The sequence below is a fragment of the Neovison vison genome, chromosome 12 (genome assembly GCF_020171115.1).
Source record: "Neovison vison isolate M4711 chromosome 12, ASM_NN_V1, whole genome shotgun sequence".
Taxonomy (NCBI): Eukaryota; Metazoa; Chordata; class Mammalia; order Carnivora; family Mustelidae; genus Neogale; species Neogale vison.
In genome coordinates this window covers 99,374,840-99,397,266 of record NC_058102.1, presented here as the reverse complement: position 1 = coordinate 99,397,266, position 22,427 = coordinate 99,374,840, and the positions used below count along the sequence as shown (strand labels likewise).

Sequence of the window (22,427 nt, the reverse complement as noted above, 5' to 3'; positions counted from 1 at the left end):
CCAAAGCTCTAACATCCCATTTCATGTCTGGTCAAAGAAAATCTGCTTTAGAAATTCACTGGCTTCTTGTCTTCCCCTGGGCCCAGCAAAGCCTGGGAGTCCATCTTGGGGAGATGGTATTACTGTAGCAATTAACTCTGGAGGCCTTGGGTTTTTTTTGTTTGTTTGTGTTTTTTTTTTTTAATTTTATTATTTTTTTTTACAGTCAGAGATCACAAGTAGACAGAGAGGCAGTCAGAGAGAGAGAAGCAAGCTCCCCGCCGAGCAGCAAGCCCTATGAGGGGCTTGATCCCAGGATGCTGGGATCATGACCTGAGCTGAAGGCAGAGGCTTTAACCAACACTGAGCTACCCAGGCGCCCCGGAGGCCTTGTTTTATCTAGTTAATACGCTGTGCATCTCTTGGCTTTACGCTATGGTTGTGCAGACTTTGTGAGGAAACTGAAGGAATCTCGGCGAGGGAAGAGCTAGCAGTGTTTGCTAAAGCGACCTTGGATACACAGTGCCTAAACTGGGCTCTTGGAATGAGGATTAGGGTAGGATTCTGACAAGAACCGCCAGTGCTCAGGGCTAAGGAGACACAGCGCCCCCTAAAGGGAGTGCGGATTAAAGTTGCTAAATCAGGCCAGCGATATCACGTGTTCTTCTTTCTGCCAATTGAAAATTAATAATCGCTTCCTCTGTTCCCCATGGAAACAACCCCGCCCCGCTGGCCCTCCCGCCCCATTCAACCGTGAGGTTTTGGCGTTTTATTGAGTGCTTAAACTGACAATCAAGTGCCTGCGCTTTTTGGCTGGACACCTTGCTTCCGCCAGGCAAGTTAGCACACTGATTGGCCAATAGAGAGAGAGCTCTTACGATATAGCCCAATAATCCTGCTTCTGGGCGGGGTCTAATGAGGACGCGGGGCCAATCAGCGGCGGTGTTGCTTTTGCGGCTCCACGTCGGCAGCAGCTGCGGGGCAAGATGGAGGCGCTGATTTTGGTAGGAGCCGGAGGGGCAGCTGAGATGCTGCGGTGTCCAGAGGGGCCGGGAGTTGGGGTTCAACCTGACTAGGCGGGGGTAGCAAGGGGAATTCCGGTAATCCTCGCGGACCGAAGCTTTTGCCAGTCCCTGGAATAAGTGTGTGGCCTAGTATAGAAACTGTAGGAACTAAAGCCTCGGTTTAGAGTAGGAAGCTCTTCCGGGGAGAGGGAGAATCCGTGGAAAGTTGGAGGGAGCACATGGAGTCCTTAGGATGTGTAGGATCATAGGCGTACTGGAGCGAGGTCCTTTAGGTTCCCCCTCATTCTGAGCGTTACGGATGATAACCTGGTTTGACTTTCTCCAAACCTTCAAACTAGCCCCAAATTCTAAGAATAGACTTCAGGTGTTTATCATCACAGGGTTCTCCTCCTGGTTGTCACAGCTTGACTCTCCTTTGATAATAACGTTACATTTCTTCCAAAAACGGGTTTCCTTTTACTTTAGTGTTCTGTTAATTCCCCTTGTGTAGTTTTGTCATGGTAAATGTATTCTGTCAAAGTTCTGGAATACCTCATAGAGTTAGCGTGGATTATAGAATATTTTTCCAGACTCCTTATTTTGTTTTTTTTTTTTCCCTCCCCACTAAGACTTTAGGAATTCTTAGTGCAGGATCTGGGATGCTAACTCTTCCTTGGTTATATGAGAATTTTGATGGCCAAAGCGTGTTATAGATTCCTTGCCCATAGGATCCCTTTTGCTTGTTGAAACAAATAAAATACTATTACTCCTTTAGAACTGGACTAGAGGATTTCTCTCTAAAGTGCTCTGTTTTGCAGTTTGGGATGTTAGTATTAGCTCCCAGTCTCCTTGATTGAGTTGAATTCCAGGCTCTTTCCAAAGACAAGTTTTCTTGTATCTTTTCCTTCAGCTCTAATATATGTGCACATTCAGATTTTCATCAGGTAAAAGAGAATAACAGGTTTGATTTCTTTCAAAATGGCAAAGATAGGGATAAGTCCTTCTCATCGTATGGATTGGTCAAGTTAAGGCAGCAAGCTTAAAATCTGAGATTTTTAAAAAAATTTTAAAATTTTTATTTTTTTAAGTAATCTTTATACCGAGTGTGAGGCTCAAATTTGTGACCCAGAGATTAAAAGTCATAAGCTCCACAGCTGAGCCAGCCAGGCACCCCCTAAGTAGGTTTTTTTTTTTTTAAGATTTTATTTATTTATTTGTCAGAGAGAAAGCACAAACAGGGAGAGTGGCAGGTAGAGGGAAAAGCAGGCTCCTGGCTGAGCAAGGAGCCCAGTGTGCGACTCAATTCCAGGACCCTGGGATCATGACCTGAGCCAAAGGTAAATGGCTGTCTGAGCCAACCAGGCGTCCTAAGCCCTGAGTAGTTTTTAATAAGATATTTTCTGTATCAGGCAGTTAGCCAGTATTCTTAACCAGTTAAAAGACACAGATAAATTTCCAGGGAGTTGGTTTCTTTGGAAGTTTTTAGAAAAAAAATTTTTTTTTTTAAAAGGTTTTATTTATTTATTTGACAGACAGAGATCACAAGTAGGCAGAGGCAGGCAGAGAGAGGAGGAAGCAGGCTCCCTGCTGAGCAGAGAGCCCGATGTGGGGCTCGATCCCAGGACTCTGGGATCATGACCTGAGCCGAAGGCAGAGGCTTAACCCACTGAGCCACCCAGGCACCCTAGAAAAAAATTTTTAAATGCTCCCTACATCTATTTACAAGGTAGCTTGCTTAGAGGTATAGGGCTGAAGGACATGAGACTTGGGGAGCCCTCTTAAGGAATCTGTGTATATGGTTAGTTGAAGGAGGTATATGTGAAAGTCTCACATTTTCTCTTACCTCATTTTTCAGTCTCTGCTTCCTCAGTGAAGTCTGTTTCAGTCTGCGTCTTATATCCATTTTGATCTGTACCTAAGATGCCACTTTCACAGATTCTTGCTAAACTGGTTAGATACCCCTGAACTTTGCTTTTAAAACCATACTGATTCTTTGTCATGAGAAATCTATGTAATGGGGTTGGGGGAGCCAAATTACAGGGAAAAGGGATTGCTCAGGGAAGCACATGTCAAAACAAGGATTAAATTTTGATTCCTCATCCTCCCAGACTAAGTCTCTTTTGTATTACTATAGATTTTCTTATCATGGACTTTGTACCTCTTCAGTATGCAGAATTGTACTGTTAAACATCAGTTATATAGGGACGCCTGGGTGGCTCAGACAGTTAGCCATTTACCTTTGGCTCAGGTCATGATCCCCTCCTCTCTCTCAGCCTGCTTCCTGCTCTCTCTGTCTCTGTCTGCCTCTCTGTCCACTTGTGATCTCTGTCTGTCAAATAAATAAATAAAATCTTTAAAAAAAAATCAGTTACATAAAGCTTTGTTGGGGACAAAGTACTAATAGGTATCAGTATGTTTGCTGGTCTCCAGAGTTGTTATGATATTAAACTAGTATCTTCCTTCCTCTATGTCAGCTCTTTCCAACATTTTTTTTTTCTTTTTACAGTTTCATTATATTTGGGTCTCAGTTAAGAATTTTATATTTCTTTTTTTTTTTAAGATTTTATTTATTTATTTGACAGAGAGAGAGAGATCACAAGTAGGCAGAGAAGCAGGCTGAGAGAGAGGAGGAAGCAGGCTCCCCGCTGAGCAGAGAGCCTGATGTGGGGCTCAATCCCAGGACCCTGAGATCATAACCTGAACCAAAGGCAGAGGCTTAACTCATTGAGCCACCCAGGCACCCCAAGAATTTGATATTTCTCACCATTCCATCCTTTTCTCAACCAGAGTTCTAGGAGAGAATTAAGCCCTAAGGCATTCATTAATACAATGAGTCAACTTCTCTGTATCCACAATGGTACTAGTTTGTACCATCCTTGTGAGAAGTTTAAAAAAAAAAAAAAAGCTGTCATTTAAGTAGTTTTCAGTATTCTGTGCTTCAGATGAGGAGCCGTAGTTGAGAATCTAGGTGATACTTGCTAAATTTTTATTTCTCTCTACCCTCACAAACTGGCCCACAAAATTTAGCCCCAGCAGATTCAGAATCACCTTTCAGCTTTGGTCCTTTTTAACCTCATCCCCTCCTCTTGTTTACTCAGCAGCATCTGATTACTTAAATTGCCATCTTTTTTGTGAAAATTGTAAGGAGTACCTGGATTTTTCCTTAGCTTTCTACTGAACTAGGTTTACTGTACCATGATAATACTAAATAGACTCCTCCTTAAAGAGGGTAGACACCTTGTGAAATTCTTGTTGGCTTTCTCCTTTCACATTTCTGTTTCCTGGTTTGTCTGGACCGCTGGAGAAATCTGATCAAAGTACATTATCTTTCCATCCTCACCTCTACAAGGCACACAGCCATAGGATACTGAGAAGGGAAGGGTAATCTAGAGGGGGTCATGAAGAAAATCTACTGAAATTTGATCTGATTATGGGAATTTCTAAATACCAGTAGTTTCCCTTCATTTAGGTACTTTACAGTGGGTGTCATTTCTTTATTGAATTAAGTAATCTGGCTCTAGGTTTTGAGCAGATTTGTCTTACTTTTCTCAGGTCCTCTAAGGAAAGAGACCCTTTCATCACCTTCTCTTCCCAGTGCTTTATAGTGCTTCCAGCCTGTGTCTTTGGACTCGGCTTCCTCTCTCCTGCTGTTTTCTGCTGGTTCTCCCTTTCTTAGCTGTGAATGGAGAAGGATCTCTGCAGGTCACCATTCTCCATTAATAACCAATGAAATCTTAGAGATAATGACTTATCCTTTTCCTCCCTTCCCCCTATACCTTTTTTCTTCAAAGCTGAATTACTTTAGCAGTCTAGATCCTTAAATCTTTCCTCATAGGTTTCATTTTTCCTGATCCTCCATAGATTCACTTTCTGTTTTTCCAGTGTTCTTCCAACTAAATTCTATCCTTTCTCTCCCCTTAGTCATGTTTTTTATTCTTAATGGCCAAATCCCGAATTCTAAGCCTCGTTCAAAAATCAGGGCATCCAGAGTGCATAAGAGTGTGCACTTGGAGGAGGAAACTATGCAGAATACATCAATGACTTAAAGGTTGATATTGCTCTGTGGCCTTCGCTTCCTGAATCATCTTAATGGGGCTTTTGTTAAATTCCTTTGGCACTAACAGTAGAGGTACTTGGCCTAAATGCCCCCTCCCCCTGCTCTGGGCAAAGGTATCAATTACATTAAGCCCCCAAAGCACTCCCATCTCGTTCCTGGCAGTCCCCTGTGCCCCTCTCCCAGCTGCGTCCTTGCTGGTGCCTGGCCCCTCCATTTCGTTAGGAGAAGCAATCTCCTCGTTCCTGCACTGTGGAGATATATTTCTCAGCTAGGGCGCGAACAGTGCCAGCGCTGCCCCCGGTGAGGTCCCTGGCAGCCATAAAAATTTTTATTGTGATTATGTTGGTGTCGGGGTGTCCATCTGGGTTATTGCACACCTAGTTTAATTGATTGAAGTTTAATTTATTGACACTTCAAATTAAATGATCAGAATAAACTGTGCTGTTACTCTGGCCGGCTTGTTTTAATGGTTGATTGCTGGAAGCAGACCTCGGCTTGAACTAAAACCCCCAAAGAGCAATTGACGCTGCTTCTAACTCTCTCCATGTCTTGCCCTCCAAGAAGACCTCGTTATAGATTTCCGACGTATTTATATATATTTTTTCCCTCTCCTTCACAGTGGTGGGAAAGAGTTGGTCCCTGGCAAGGTATAAATTATATCAAAGGTCTAGGGGAGCTGTCACATGGTCAAGAGGAGGAGGGGGTCTCCATATGAAGAAGGCCAGATCTTTGAGAAGCCAGGTCTTCCCTGTGAGGCAGAGGATGAATGCAATTATCCAGACATTTGAAGGAGCCTAGTGGCAGATTTAGGGTCTTTTTCATCTAGATATTTGCTACTGTTTTTTACTCCATTGACATGACTTGGTTAGAGTTAGGATACTGACAAGAGGACTAGTTATGGAACGGGAAACTTGAGAAGCAAATAAAGGATAGAACAGGAGTAAAGAATCAGTGCCTACCTATCCACTTATGGTAGAGTAATTAGAAAGACGGAGGGCAGAGTGCCCTCAAGCAGCTGACGAAGATGGATTGGGAGGTCAAGTCCATGCACTTTATAAGATGCTGGTACTGGCAGAGGCCCTCTCCCATTCTGTCTTGCCTTTCTCTCAGATCGGATTATTAGAGGAGTTCTCTTATCCTTAAATTTTCCTAGCTTTCGTTTTCTGCTGTTGACCACGTCCATCTCTTCAGAAGTTTTTCCTGCTGTGTCCTAAGTCTCAGGCGGCAGGTGAAGCACATGTCTCCCATGTGGCTCTTTAATTCTCCCACTGTCAAGGCAGATATCTCCACCTACAGCCATGCATTTGGATATCTCTACCAATTTTCTTCAACTCCTTTTCTATTATTTGTGGACTTAGTAGAGGGAGACAAACTGGGGCAGAGGATCGCAGTTATTCCTTGGGGTGTGATTCTGAATTTTGGGTTGATAGACTGAAAGATGAACACAGAGGCTGTCAACTCATTCTCTTAGACTAGCAGATGTTGGGCAGGGTTTGGGGGTGGGCACAGATAGCATGAAACATCATAACTAAGAACTCAGCAGAAAGGGTTCTAGTTCCATTTGATATTTCCCTTTACTGATTGGTATTTAAATGAGAGCTCTTGGATTACCGAACTGGGAAGGCAGGAAGTTCTAATGTTGCTCTCAGGCCTAGGGTGTGGAATACTCTGATTTCTGCTTGTTTAAATCCTCTTTCCAGTGCTGCTTGCTTTGTTCTGCATTTCTGTAATTCTTTCACTTTCATAAGAGTTGGAGAATTGACTATGTGGCCCCTGGGGAAAAATTCTACAGATAGCCTTTCTGAAAAAAAAATTTTTTTTTTTTTTTTTAAATAAGTTCTAGGCCCATTGTGGGGCTCAGAAACCAAGAGTTGCATGCTCAGTCCACTGAGCCAGCCAGGCATCTGGCTTTCTGAATGTTAAGAGAGGACCTGAGATTTTGCATTCCTGAAGGGCTTGGGCTTGGTTACCTTTGCCCTTCCTATCTCACAGCCACCAAATTTAGTCATTGAAAGGTGCTGACCTTTGCTCCCCCTGCTGGCTGCATTAGTTTTCTCAATCATATTCATTAATTTATGAAGACCAAACATATTTATTGAAATCACTATTTGGTACCAGGCAGAGGAGAGGGGGTGATTTACAAAAGTATCATTCATTTCCCCCTTTTTTCCCCTCCCCTCTCCACACCATCTTATTATCCTCACAAAGTATATTTAATTCTGAGCTCCTTGAAACCATAAAAAGTTTGTGAATGTGTATTTTTCTGGGAATGGGGTCCCTATATTTCATCAGCTTATCAAAGAGATCTTCTGTAACTTAAGGTATTAACTTTAACTGATCCAGGTCAGGCCTTTCATTTCTCTGATGAAGAAGCAGAGTCCCACAGAAAGGTAGGATTTGTATTAATGGCTGATCCAGATTATAATAAAGGGGTTTTGGAGTTTATTTATTTATTTAAATATTATTTATTTATTTATTTGACAGGTGGAGATCACAAGTAGGCAGAGAAGCAGGCAGAGAGAGGAAGCAGGCTCCCCGCCAAGCAGAGAGCACTATGCGGGGGCTCAATCCCAGGACTCTGGGATCATGACCTGAGCCGAAGGCAGAGGCTTTAATCCACTGAGCCACCCAGGTGCCCCAAGGGGTTTTGGAGTTTAGAGATGTTTTCTCCTGTAGCGTATGAGTTCTTTGTAGTGACTGCGCTTTCACATTTTTATCTATGCCAGATAGGAAGATTCTTCCTGCCGGTCACTCCTGACATCACTTCTTTCTTCCTAAGACTTGTGTTCAGTTTCCTCTTTATAGCCAGTATTCGGTCTCACTGCATCTGGGATATGCTCTGCGGTACCTATGGCTTAGTCTTTCCTGAATTGTGCTTGAATCTAAGCAAACCTTGGGTAGTGTATAAAAACTATGCTTCCTTGTCAAATCGTTGAATTAATTCTTTTCATTTGAGGTGGCAAATTGGAGCCCTCAACCCCAGAGGAGCTTTTCATTTTAAAGAAGTTGGCACAGAATCAGGGAGCAAAATACCTGCTTAGCTACGTGGACCTGGGAGTCGTATCTAGGAATTTTTCCCTCTAGTTTATACTGTTTTGGTTTTACTTTATAAATAGGGTTGAGGGAAGGGCATCTTGTTTCTTCTTGTTCAAAACCTATTGCCAAGCAGGGTACTACTTTTGGCATGGCCATAAAGATTTCTTTATAAGTGGAAAATGAAGAACTTTCTAGGAATCTCAACCGTATTCTTAATTGTGTCCTTTCAGCTCTGTGAGTGGCATCCTCCAACTCCACAAAGCCTTCTTGGCTGTGTTCCCTGCCCCCACCCCTGTGAATTAAATAAAGTAACCAGTCTTAGCCCTCAAATACCCTGTCTGCCTGCTGCAAAGTCTTAACCATCCCCACCCCCATCCTCTTCTGGTGGCATTCCATGATCTTATCCCAGAGTGCCCTCTTACTGTATACATTGTGAACTGACTTCATTCAGTGCCTTTTTCAGAGCCCATCTCCCCTAGTTTGACTTAGAAGACACAAAAATAGCTTTTATCCAGAGCTGCCTTTTTAATATTTTTGCCAGCTATAATCCTGAGCAAGCCTTGCAGGTCATTCGAAGGCCCACAGGCGGCAGCACTAGGAATGACTTCCCCCACTAGTCCCCTCTGTGCTGGGGGTGGGGTACTGGGAGAAAATGTTTTTCACCAGGCTTCAGAAAGCCTCTGATTGAGATCAAAGACTCCTTTGCAGCAGGCTAGTTGCTTGTTCCGCGTTGTTTCAACTCTCCTGAGGAGCCCAGTCTCGTTTTCTTGATAATGAAAACATACAAGAAAATCTGTCTGAGCCACCCAACCTCCCACAAACTAGTCTGCCTACATATCATTTCCAGGCACTATTAGCATTTGAGGTGAAGTTCTGTTATACACTCAGGCTGTGGCTCTCTGAAAGTCAGTGCATCACAGAACTTTGTCTCGAAAGCTTTCTAGCAGCTACACATTCGGGAGCGGGAGGGAAGAAGAGACCTTTTAAATCCTTTGAACATGGCCCTAAGCTCGTAGGGTCTTTTTCAGTAATCAGCATTTAATGTGTTACAAGGTCAAGCCTAGTCCATTGTCCATGAGGCCCATTTCTCAATAGCTGGGAGTTATTTATAAACTTACCCTTTGCAAAAACTTAAGATGAAATTACATTATCAGTAATGGCTTCTGGGGCCTTTAAACTGGCTGGTTTTATGGTAGGAGAGGAATTCTTGGCCTCCCCACTCCGGTGAGGTAAAGGTCCCCCGGCTGAAGTGGAACCGGCAATAGTCAGGAGGTGGCAGGAGAAGTAAAGGAGAAGCTGCCGGCTCCAGCTGTAGCAGAGTGGAGAATTAAAGCAGCATTTAGACTCATGCTGCTTTAATTCTTGGATTTGTTTAGGGTGGTTATCCCTTTGGAAGTTTGAAATGACCAGCCTTTTTCTCTAGTGCCTTCTTACCTCTTTCAGAACTGTAGTAAATCAGATTGTTCTTCTGCCTGCCTGCCTTTGCCTGTCTTTTCATCCTTCCCAGTAAGCTCCACTTCCTATTTGGGGGCTTTCCTTGATAGCCTCTCCTAAGAAGCCAGTGAGAAAAGCTAGGAGTGGAACCCAGGGATCTGTTTCTTTGCCAGCAGTTTTTAGGCACTTCTACCCTGTTGTCCACAAAGGGCATTGTTTCTCTCCTAGCTGGCCGTGGCTATAGGGTTTTTCTTTTCTTTGGGATCCAGCCCATTCTTTCTAGGGATGCCAGACTCAGTGACTGCAAGAACCAGTTACCTATGGTCAGATCAATGCCCAGTTTAAACCATTAGGAATCTCACCAAGGTTTCTGTGAATGTGGAGAGAGGAACAGAGCCAAAGATTTCCAGGGAAAAGGTTGTAGGAAAAATGATCTCTTCTAAATTTCCTTCCCTGTGGGCTTCTTTTCCTCATTAAGGAAACTCATTCCCATGGGTGCATCCCTTTTGGTGAGTTGAGGATCCAGTGGCTATAGAATTATGCCTGCTTTATGGGAAGATCTTTCTGTGGGGTATAGAAGTTAGGAAAGCTACTCTGTTTGTGACCTTTTAGATGATATTCTAGGGGACTTCCCTCTGCTAGACACAGTTCCTTAGTTTGAGACAGAGTATTTATTTCAGGGAGTAATGTGTATAGGGTGAGCATCTCTAAGGAGTGTTTATCAGAGGAGAGATAAGTTGGTAGTAAGATCACTCAGAATGGCCACACCAGAATGTCTCCCTGTATTTGGAAGTCTCATTATAAGAGGGTCCCTTAGATGCTTACTGCTTCAATAAATTTTACTTTATCCTCAAACTTCATTAATTCTCATAATCATTTAACAAATACCAAAAGTTTAGTGTGTATCACACAATCTTTAGAACACTTGGAATAAATCAGTGAACAAAACACAAAATTTGTTGTTCTCAAGAATTCAAGTGGGGGAAAACTTACATTCTTCATCACCCTGTTGTCAAAAGACTGGGTTCCCTATACTCTCATTTTTAACTCCCTGAGGGTAGGGTTGGTTCTTTGCATGGAGCCGTAAACCTCCTGAAACCTCATGGGACAGTTTACCTTTGTAGACTTTGCAATTTCTGGATCCTTGGCAATAATTCTTTTATCCTCACTCTTGGGTCTTTATTAAACTTATGCTTGGAGATTATATTTAGCTCCTGTGAGGACTGTGGGTTTCCTAAGTAAGGCCAGGAAGCGGAGGCAGCAAAGCAACAGCCCTTTCTCATAGCACAAGGGAAGGATATCAGTGGTAGGTAATGTTGATTAGAAATTCAGGGAATGTGAGGGACACAAACTGGCTCAGTTGGTGGAACATGCAACTCTTAATCTTGGGGTTGTAAGTACCTTGGGCGTGGAGACTGCTAAAAAAATATAAAAGAAGGAGGGCGCCTGGGTGGCTCAGCGGGTTAAGCCGCTACCTTCGGCTCAGGTCATGATCTCAGGGTCCTGGGATCGAGTCCTGCATCGGGCTCTCTGCTCAGCAGGGAGCCTGCTTCCCTCTCTCTCTCTCTGCCTGCCTTTCCATCTACTTGTGATTTCTCTCTGTCCAATAAATAAAAATCTTTAAAAAAAAATAAAAGAAAGAAAGAGAGAGAGAGAGAGAAAGAAAGAAAGAAAAGAAAGAAAGAAAGAAAGAAACCTGAGCCTGCAGACACCTTCCATATACATAATACTGCCTCCTTTCCTTCCTCTTCATCTCCTGGTTAGCTGGTTCCGTAGAAGTTGCAGGAGTAGAGGAGCTTCTGCAAAGTGATATGTTTTGTGGTTGTTTGAGTGTAACCATTAAGGCCGAGGCTGTGGTTCCTTTATGAGAGCCATTATCCTCAAAATTTGATTTTGGGTAGTAAAAGAACACTCCCTTCCTGCTCATTATATCTAGGCTCGAGGCTTCTTAGATCCTCTTCTTACTACTTCTTTACTCCCCCCAAAATCAGATTGGTTTATGTCTTGTAAGTTAAGTGGTAGTGGTTGGGGATGTAGTAGAAGGATTGGGATCATAGGGGAAGTCTTGGAAGATGGATGTCTCACTGGGTTGCATTCAGAACTGGTGTGTCTGTGTGCATGAGTGTGTGCACATGTATGCGTGCTCATTTCTCTCTGCCCAGTGTGTGGGTGGTTTAGGGAAGGCTTGCTTTATGCCTCTGCATTGTTACTGCATTGGGACTGCAGAAACTTCTAAGTACACTAGGGCATTCAACCCTATTTTCAGATAGGCTCGTGCAGTGCCTATTAATTAATCTGGTCACATTCCATACCTACCTGTGCATGGGAGACCAGGGAGGGAGAGTAATTTGGAAAATAACTGTAGCATAATATTTGGAAATAACAGCATGACCTACCTTGATTAAACTCTGTGTGTGTCTGGCTCAGAGAAACTGCTTCTCTGATGCTGCTTTGGAGTCCTTTGTTGAAATGCCCCCTCCCTCAATTCAGTTCATGCACCACTTGATCATTCTCAGTGAGAATTGCCTAAATCTAACCAGGTTGGCAGGCGAGGATAGGGGACATACAGAGGCACCTCTGTATCCCCTTGCAGCCCCAGCGGGATGAGGGGAAGGTATCTGGCTTGTCAGTGGTGGCAGGAGCCTTTAGGACTGAAGGTTATGTTCATATCTCTTCAGGAACCTTCCCTGTATACTGTCAAAGCCATCCTGATTCTGGACAATGATGGAGATCGACTTTTTGCCAAGGTGAGATTCCCTTTGAAATTCATTTAGGAGCAAGACAAAGACTTACTCTGAAATTTGGATCTAGGTACTGCTCCTATTATCTCATATTCCTTGATAATTTAATTTTGAGAATCCTTCCATTTTCCTGTGCCTACTCCAGATAAAACCCAAACTGCTTCTGTGTCTTAGTTGCCCTGCTTCCATACTTGCGTCCCACAGATTTTGACCTCCTTTGTTGTCAGCATCAGATCAGACAAAAGCTTGGGGACCTTGGTTTCTGAACAGTACAGTGCCTGGGTGTGAGAAGCAGACTGCCTGTGCCCATCACTCCTGTCCCTTTTCCTCCTGCCTTTTTGCCCTGCCTGGGCTTTTCCAGGGAATTCTCTTGTAGTTCCAGGGTTCCAGCGCTAGGTCTGCAGTCACCGCCAAGCTTATTACCTCCTGACATCCCTGTGTGGTGTTTCTAACTTTGGATCTATTGAAAGAGAGGAGAAAGGACACCCCTCTCCTCTCCCTCCATATCCACCCCCCTCCTGTGGAAATTTTTTCTGTCCCTGGTGTATTAACTCCGGGCGAGCACAGCATAAATCAATCAGCAGGTAGAGATTAGTTTAGAATTCACCAGCTGTTCCTCCCTGTAATTGGATGTAACTATGCAGGACACCTTTTGAAACAGTTATCCAGTTACTAAATGCCAGACCTGTCATAGGTCTTCAGCTGACTGCGACGGATTAGCCCCTAAAGAGCAGAGCGATTTAGCAGCCTGTATCTCCACCCCGTGCCAGGGCGGGCTTGGGAGTGGGCTCAGCAATGTGCTAGATTGTCTCCTGCTTCTTGCAGTTTGCAGAAAAGAGAGCTAAGATAGAGGGATTGGGTAGGCTTTGCCTTGGTTTCTGCAGCCTTTCCCCATTCCTCAGCTTCATACTGTGAGTGAGGGTCTGAAAGAAGCAGTCTGTGCTTCTAGTGCTTTTTGTGTTCCCTATCACTGCTCCCTAACATAGGTAGCTCTTAGGGCGCACTTGATGAGCTTCATCTAGAGATTACTATCCTGGAATGCAGACAGGGGCAGGACTTCATCACAGAGCTTGCAAGCCTCTGCCCTATAGTCTTAGAAATGTGAGGTGGGCATGCTTACAGCAAGGTCTTTAAAAGGGTTTTGGTTTTTTTGTTTCTTCTTCTTCTTCTTCTTTTTTTTTTAATATTTGCGTACTCACCAGCCATTCCCCACCTCCATAGTTCTTCCTTCTTCATGTCAGTATTTTTCCCTCACCCCATGCCTTGAAGGAGAGAAATCCAAGATCCAGGGCAAAAAACAGACACTAATCATTCTGGGCTTCCAGCTCTAATGACCCAACCCATCTCCTTTCTCTCTGACCAGTACTATGACGACACGTACCCCAGTGTCAAGGAGCAAAAGGCCTTTGAGAAGAACATTTTCAACAAGACCCATCGGACTGACAGTAGGTCATTTTCCTTTCACCGCTCCCCGTGTTGGGGGAACCATGGCACGCAGGGGGTGGCAGCAGGGCTGCAGAGAAAGGATAAAATGACTGCCTCCTTTTTCTTTGTCTTCCTCCTCCCCTCATAATAAACTCTTCGGAATGTAATGGGGAGGTGAGTGTACCTCACGCGGGAATACCGTGCTGGAAGGTTGGCTGTTAGCTACCTGTCTAGTCCCTGGATTTATGAGCCTCACTTGACAAATTTAACTGCAGCTCTGCTTATTGTACCGCATCCATTAGGGCAGGTAAATGGAAGTCTGTAAAGGTGACCGCTCTGCATTTTCACCTCCGAAGGATCGACTAGTATCCTGTCTCATATACAAGGAGGGAAATAAGGGTAGTTGGTAGGGAGGTGGTTAGAGGAGAAGATACACTTCAATTTCCCCAAGTTTGTACTTCCCTTCTTCTGCTACCATGGGGAAGAAAAAAGCAGGTCAACTTTGGTCTTTGGGCACTATTATGACCTACCTTACTTCAGCCCAAACAGCTGGATGCCCAGAGTTCATGGTAACTCCTTCTATCCTACTTTCTTATCTCAGGGTATCCACTGTATCCACCTTTCCTTCTCCCACCCCCAGGTGAAATCGCCCTCCTGGAAGGCCTGACAGTGGTATACAAAAGCAGTATCGATCTCTATTTCTATGTGATTGGCAGCTCCTATGAAAATGAGGTGAGAATTCCACCCCTCTTTGCTATCTCTGATCCCACTTTCTAAACCATAAGCAGGGCATAGTACGGCGTCGGGACCCTAGAAGTGTCCCGTCCCTTTGGCTTCTGACTGGGCTAATGAAGTTGTCAGAGATCTCTGCTGACCTCACAAACATGGCCTAGCAAACAAATCAACCTAGAGTGGAAATTTTCACCAATTGCTTTTTTCTTTTGTCTTTTTTTTTTTTTAAAAAGATGTTATTTATTTATTTGACAGATAGAGATCACAAGTAGGCAGAGAGAGAGAGAGGAGGAAGCAGGCTCCCTGCGAGCAGAGAGCCCGATATAGGGCTCAATCCCAGGACCCTAGGATCATGACCCAAGCCGAAGGCAGAGGCTTTAACCCACTGAGCCACCCAGGTGCCCCTCCTTTGTCTTTTTTTAAGTTTTATTTATTTGAGTGATCTCTATACACAACATGGGGCTTGAACTCACAACCCTGAGATCAGGAGTTGCATGGTCCTCAGACTGAGCTAGTCAGGTGCCTCCTGAAATTGCTCTTGCTCTTTTATCTCCATGTAGGAGACACCATATGTATTTTAATACATACTAACATGTATCAGTGGCCTTCGCTGTATAGTGTTTTTAAAGATGGATTTCTTTGTTCTTTCTTTCTTTTTTTTTTTAAGATTTTATTAAGAGAGGGGCGCCTGGGTGGCTTAGTGGGTTAAAGCCTCTGCCTTTGGCTCAGGACATTATCCCAGGGTACTGGGATCGAGCCCCACATCCGGCTCTTCTGCTCAGCAGGGAACCTGCTTCCTCCTCTCTCTCTGCCTGCCTCTCAGCCCACTTGTGATCTCTGTCTGTCAAATAAGTAAATAAAATCTTTAAAAAAAAAAAAGATTTTATTGAGAGAGAATATGCATGCGTGCACACACGATGGGGGGCGGTGGGGTAGGGTGGGGGCAGAGGGAAAGGGAGAGAGAATCTCCAGTAGACCCTGAGCTGAGTGTGGAGCCTGACACAGGGCTTGATCTCACGACCCTGAGATCATGACCTGAGCCAAAACTGAGTCGAACACTGAGCCACCTAGGCATCCCTTATAGATGGATTCCTGAGGTTTGGTCAGGGTTGGGGGGATGCTTCCTCCTGCTATGAAGGGTCCATACCTGACTGAATTTGGGTCAGTTAGGCAACATTTGGGGTCATGTTGAAGCCACACTTTCTGAATGGATCAGCCTGAGAAGCCTGTGGGTATAGTCCTAACCTGTTTCCTACACACAGGAAAAGCTACTTACCTCAAGTAGCAACATCTAGGAGAAAAGATAAGTAAAAATAAGCCCCCACATAACTTGAAGCAAAAGTAAACGTTTGAGAGAACCAGTTCTTTTGAAGCTCTTATTACTTTAAATCTATTGTAAGGTGCATTTTTACCTAAATCTTACAGCACTTCTGTGAGTTGTGGGCATTAGTGCCCTTGTTTTGTATTTGAGGAAACCAAACCGTGAGGAACGATATGAAATTACTTGCATATGACCACTGTTGAACTACAGAAGTGGCAGTTTCTTATGGTTCAGCCTAATAACTTTTCCAGGGTCACACATCTAGAAATGGCTCAGCTGGGATTTAACCCAGATCTGTCTGATGCCAAAGGCCATGCTCTTTCCACTAACCCTCTGGCCTTAGGTATTGTTTGGCTAATGATTTCTTTACCTAAGATACCAAGTAACACATATACAGTTGCAAAGACATGTAGAGGACTGTGATGGGAAAGTTTGAACAGTCTGGTCAAAGAGAGACCTCGAATTGTGGGATTGTGTAGCCGAATTTATTTCTGTGAGAAACCATAGGTCCTCTTCCTGTTTTGCTCTCACTTTCACCTTATGCTTTTGGTCTTTTGTGAAAGCCTGTGTATTTTGATGCTTAATGAATTAGTGGGTTTTGTGTTCAGGTAACAGTTTTCAGGGCCTTGAACCTTATCCTTCTGCTTCTTCTGTTTCCCAACAGCTGATGCTCATGGCTGTTCTGAATTGCCTCTTTGACTCATTGAGCCAGATGCTGAGGTGAGCAGGCCATTCTTGACATCTGTTTGGAAGATAAAGTCACTATTCATCAGGCCCAGGGGTTTGTGGGGGGAATTAGCAGAGGCTCCAGGGAATTGATTTACCTTGAGAAGTTAGGCTTATTATTTCAGAGTAATTCGCACTGATAGGGGAGACTGGATGGAAAGTACTTCCCTCCTGTGGGATAATTCTCCTAAGAAAGAGGACTGGACAGGAGCAGTGTCTCTCTGCTCTGTTATTATCGAGTGGCTCTTTCAGAGTTCTGAGCACTGGTAAGGTGCTTTTCTAGACTTCATTAGAAGGTAGGAAAGGGCAAGCATAGGAAAATGTCCCAGATGTAACATTAGTGCCTTGGGAATGGAGGTAACATTCTCAGTTTTTAACTTTAACCCATAGGTTTTCCCTTCTTTAGAACAGAAAGAATATGCAATTTTCCCTCTCCTCCCTTTCCACCTCCCTAGCAGCCCTCTGTTTCCCACATAGATGGGCAACAGAAGAGATATAAGATACTTTTCCTGAAAACATCCAGGAGTCTGAACTTCATTCCCCCAGCAGTTCCCAAGTGAACCCAGTACAGACAGCCATCCGCCATCCGGAGCAGAACAGCAGGCACTCTCAGCCCCACAAAATCAGCAGGGCAAATGGCTCAGATTTCCTCAGGAAGGGGATGATTTATTTCTTAGCCAGGTGAATGAATAGACTTCATTTCGGTGATCTAGTGAAAGAATCAAACTGACGGTTGTGACTGGCCACGTGCACAACCACCGGATCTAAGGCTGGTGGATGAGGGCCCTGACTGTTCCCAGCCCCCGACTTGGGCTTCTTTTCAAGGCCTGAGAAGAGCTGGTGAGGGAGGGGAAGAAGGGGGGAGCAGAGAGAGGCTTAGAAGGTTTGTCAGAGCTTAAGTGCAAAGAGAATTTGCATTTAACTCTTCTCCATGTCCTGCCACCTCCAGATTGAGTTTTGCTGTTTGTTTTCTTTTTTCCACTCACTGATGTCCGTGTTCATGAGCAGTGTCAATAGCCGCATTATGGTAGGTAGGGAAGAAACTAGCTCTGGATAATCAACCCTTGAATAGTCAGAAACTGCCTGTATTTTTTTAATCTCTTTCCTGACATTACTGATACTTATTCATTAACCAAGAGTAAGAAGAGGTTTAGAGTGGATAAGCCAAAAAGTACTTATTTACTTTTCAGTGTGTGTGGCTGGTGCAGATATTTTATTGGTCTAGTTTTGGATCTCCAACTCAGTCAATGTCCTAGGATTCCTTTTATACACAGGCTGGTTTTTTCTCTTCTCTTGGGGACTCAGGAAAAATGTAGAAAAGCGAGCTCTGCTGGAGAACATGGAAGGGCTCTTCTTGGCTGTGGATGAAATCGTAGATGGAGGGTGAGTTTTCTGACCTGCCTGGACCTCCTTGGATTTCGGGTAAGGGAGTGGGATAATTACTTCTGTCCTAAGGCAAGTGGCCTGAGTCACCAGAGTATCCCCACAATGAAGGAGTTTGTCTTTGAGGACAGAGTGAATGATGGTTTCTTCTTTGTCTTAGGGTGATCCTAGAGAGTGATCCCCAGCAAGTGGTACACCGGGTGGCATTAAGGGTAAGCAGGAGTGTGCTCCCCTACATCCCCCATCTACTCACCTTCCAGGGCCATACCTGCTAAATGCATCTAAAGGTCAGGGCTTATAGAATACACAGATCCTTCCCCTTCCCTTTTAAATTCTTGTTGTCTCAAAGAGGGGCAGCAGAAGGAGCATACTTTTGCCCCTTACCTGGTACCTAGCATCCCATATAGTCTTTGCACAGAGGGGACATTTAATACATACTTAATTGAATCCAAGATGAATAAAAGGGATGCCTGGGTGGCTTGAGGCACCTGGGTGGCTCAGTGTGTTAAAGCCTCTGCCTTCAGCTCAGGTCATGATCCCAGGGTCCTGGGATCGAGCCCCACATCGGGCTCTCTGCTCAGTGGGGAGCCTGCTTCCTCCTCTCTCTCTCTCTGCCTGCCTCTCTGCCTACTTGTGATCTGTCAAATAAATAAAATCTTAAAAAAAAAAAAAAGATGAATAAAAGAAACTTTAATGGTTCTGAAACTATAAAGGAACTTGAGGTTGATTAATACTTCTTTCGGGGATGGATCCCAATCTGGTGAGTCAGGGGAGTGTCTTCCTTGTCTTAAAGTCTGAGGACACCACCTCTTTCTCAGGAAGCATTAATTTGCGAGAACCTCAGTCCTCTTTTGATGGTAGTAATATCAGAAAGGGGCCTCTGAGTTAACCATAGATGCCTCCAAGTCTGCTAGGGAGATAATGGTGGATATAGAGAGAACCCATCGGCAAATTGTGGGGTGCATAGATGTTTAAGCGAAGCAAATCTCCCCATTCATAGAATGTCCCAGCTCTGACCTCCACAGAGTGAAGGCTGACAGTGTCGGGTAATGGAAAATCTTCTCCCTTAACTGCCTTGGGCTCCATTTGCATAGTTTAATCTTCTCCTCTAACATATGTCTCTATGTGGCAAGAGAGAGGGTTCCCCCCCACCACCCACTCCCGCCTTCCCCTTCTCAGGCTGCTGTTGCAGCAGTTTATTTCTTCAAATTAACATGCTGTCGTTACCCATCAGGCCTTGCGGGATCCATTAAATTACCCCTGGCTCCCCCTCATCCTTTCCCTAGTGATATTGATATTCAGGGAAGGTCTTCTCTGACTAGGGAATCAGGTCCCCTACCCCCAAGTTGAGGATCAGATAACCTGCTGATTACTTGGAATGGAATAAATCTTTTAAGAAGTCCAACTGCCTTAAAACAGGATGGATGAAATGACCCTTTTCTGCTCACAGTCTCTCTGGCCAAGAAAATTGTGACTGTACTACCTAGAAGGGACTGAGAAGTCAGGCATCTGCCTTTTGCTTCAGTTTAAAGGACCACTTTTTCCATCGCACTACTGACTTCAGTCCGGTCTTACCCCACCTTCCTCTCACGCTAAATGTTTGTCTCTCTTGTCATAGGGCGAAGATGTCCCCCTTACGGAGCAGACCGTGTCTCAGGTATGTCTTTCTCTCCACATGGACTGGATCAGTAAAGAGGCTAGACTAGCATTCCACCCCAGCCCAAGTTTGAATGAGTTTAGAGACTGAAGGCACATTTTTCTTGGCTCTAGTCCCCAGAGAACTGGGGACTCATACAGCCAAATACTCCCTACCCACCCAACTCCTATCCCATGTTCCTGTGAGCAGTGGCTGTCAGCCTTGCTCTGTACCCTTCCAACCCTCCCTGTTTGATGCCTCATTCAATGATTTACTCCCCAGCAGAGGCTTGCCTTAAACAGATGGTCTGTGTGTGTGCACGCATATGTGTGCACACACACACACACACTCTCTCTCTCTCTCTCTCTCACATTATTCAAATGAGGGCTAGGCTGGAAATGCTTATTCTAGAGTAAAGCAGGTTTTACAGATCTATCCTGCTACTTTGTGGATAGCTTGTCTACCTGATGTGGGAGGCAAGGGAGGGATTCTGTTTTCTATCTACTTGGAATTCTCACCAAGAAGTCCATCTGGATGCGGTAACTCCTCCTTTCTAACATATGGCCAGTAACCCCCAGTTTTTTTCTCTCCTCCCAGGTATATCTCTTCTCTCTTCATCCCCCCAGTGGATTTGAATTTTTTTGGAATTTCCCAAACTGACAATCCTCTAGGGCCCTAGAGAGCTTCTTCCCATCCCTCTACCCCTGGGGATTTTGTATTTGCCATTCTTCTAAGGACAGGGAAGGCAAGTGAGGGGAAGGAGAGCCCCAGTCTCTGTCCTTGCCCTGCCCCCCAGCAAGCCCCTCAACTGCCGCCCTTGTCCCTGCAGGTGCTGCAGTCAGCCAAAGAACAGATCAAGTGGTCACTCCTTCGGTGAAGACCTCACTGTTCCTGGCTCCTCACCCCCTCAAAAAATCCACACGTCTGCTGTGACTTCTCATCCAGTCCCCCAACTGATGCTCTCAGGGTCATCTCGGGGATTACAACGGACCCTTAAATCTCCATTCTGTCTGGTTGCTTCCCCAAACTCCAATGTATGCTTCCTATCCTTTCTCACTTTTTTGTAGTCTGGAAGTAAAACTCCCAGCAGATTCTAAACGCAGGGTAGGGGAAGCACCCTTTTCCTTTTTACACTGGATTATGCTCTCATACTCTCCTACCCCACATATTTTCTTCTCAACTTTTGTGCCCTTTGCTGCAGTTACACTTGAGATCAAAGCAGGAGAAAGAATGTGCTGAGCGTTTTCCTCCCTTTGCCTTTACTGGGCCTTCATCCCAACAGCCCATATGTTAGCAAGGGGAGGGAGAGAGAGAGAATTCTTTTCCATAGGATGAGTGGGGGTGGCATATCCAGTCTGAAGCTACAGCCCCACTTAATTGGCTTCAGCATTTCCTCCCATCCCTTCTTACTGCCCTGTCCTCCAGCCTTGGAAAAAGGATTGGGAACAGCTCATGGGCTGGGGACAGAATGGAAGAAGCAGGGATTTAAGTTTTAATGGATAGGGCTTATAAAATTCTGTTTTTCAGTCACAGCTGCATTCTTTAGCCTGATTCTGGCTTATAGCTTCAAAACCACTGTGGTTTGTGAGTGTTCATTTTAGGAGCGTCTGTCTCCTGGTCCACTACCTTGACTCTCCACCTTCCCTACTCATGGGATCTTGGCCTGGCTTGTCCTTGCTGTGCCCTGGAGCAGAGCCAGTCCCTGAACTAAAACTCCATTTTAGTCTTGGGAAGAAGAGTTTTTGCTCAGAACTGGGGAGGGGTGGGATTTATGACTTGGGCCTCTGGGCTGTGTCCCCTTCACTCCCCCACATGCATTTCACTCCTCTGCCCTGGGTCTGCAATCTCTGCAGCTTAACCCTATCTTCTCTCTGCCTCAGCCTTACATCCAGGCAGTAGGTCTGCGCTCCTTCCCTCCCTAGGTCGCTGAGAGAGGTCCCTTCCCTCAGAAAACCTTTGGGATTTGGATTTCCCCAGGAAGATGGAGGTTGGAACACCCACTCATGGGTCTAATCTTTCCCCTTGACCGGAAACTTCCCACAAAAATGTCTCAGAAAAACCTTCCTGAGACTTAAGCCTTCTGTCCCACCCATTAACTGCCAGTTCTCCAAGACTGAAGTGGGGTGAATAACCGGGCATATTTGAGGGAGCATTTTTGTGTAGGAGATGCATGGAGTCAGGAGATCGCCACCTTCATATACTGCTCTGTGCAAAGAGGAATAAAACAGATTTCATTTTCCAAACTGCCTTTGTGTGATGTTTCTGTTCTTCTTCCTCTCTTTTTGGCAGCTGCTTCTATTCCTCCAGCACCCCCCCCATCGCTCCCCATCTTATAATATTTCTTCCCTCCTACCTCAGAGACTCCCCAGCATTCCACCCCCCCATCCCTAATTTACGGGGCTGTTTGCCTCCTTGGCATCCCTCCGTCCCCTCGCCTGGAAATTGGCGCCAGGGGTGGGGTGGGGGTGGTATTTTCTCAGTGGGAGTCCCAGGGAACTGAGTGCTCTCCCCCACCACCCCAAAGCCAGCTGCCTGCTCCCGCCTCAGCCATTAGTAACCCGGAGACGCGCACCTGCGTGGGGGCTCTCCTCAGCCCCTGCTCCCTTCCCGCACCTCCCACTCCTGCTCTGAAATGGCGCTGAGCGGGTTATTTATCGGAGCCAGCGCTGCTCCAGAAGGTCAGGACGGTGGTGTAAATAACCTCTTCTCGCCATTTCCCCGTCCCTCCAGAGCCTGCTCCCCTCCCCCTCCTCCACCTTTATTCGCACAAATGAATGTGGCTGGGCTGGCGCGGAGCCTGGCCCTGCATCTTAATGGGGCGGTGAGCTCACAAGATGGATTTAGCTGGGGGTTTTATGGTTGCCGCGGCGACAGGAGAATGCTTTGGTTTTCTTTCCCCCTTCCTCTGCAGGATTTTCAGGAGGGGGAAGCATGGGGAGCCCTCCTCTGCACT

General features: G+C 45.2%; 1 protein-coding gene across 1 annotated transcript; it reads left to right on the top strand.

The window, feature by feature from the left end:
• Positions 1 to 929: 929 nt before the first annotated feature.
• On the top strand, positions 930 to 21,717 carry COPZ1 (COPI coat complex subunit zeta 1). The gene is made up of 9 exons (XM_044227315.1): positions 930 to 983; positions 12,189 to 12,257; positions 13,615 to 13,696; positions 14,317 to 14,408; positions 16,394 to 16,449; positions 17,761 to 17,838; positions 17,999 to 18,050; positions 19,457 to 19,495; positions 20,304 to 21,717. The coding sequence occupies exons 1-9, from the start codon at positions 966 to 968 to the stop codon at positions 20,349 to 20,351; spliced, it is 534 nt and encodes a 177-aa protein (XP_044083250.1). The 5' UTR covers positions 930 to 965; the 3' UTR covers positions 20,352 to 21,717.
• Positions 21,718 to 22,427: the final 710 nt, after the last annotated feature.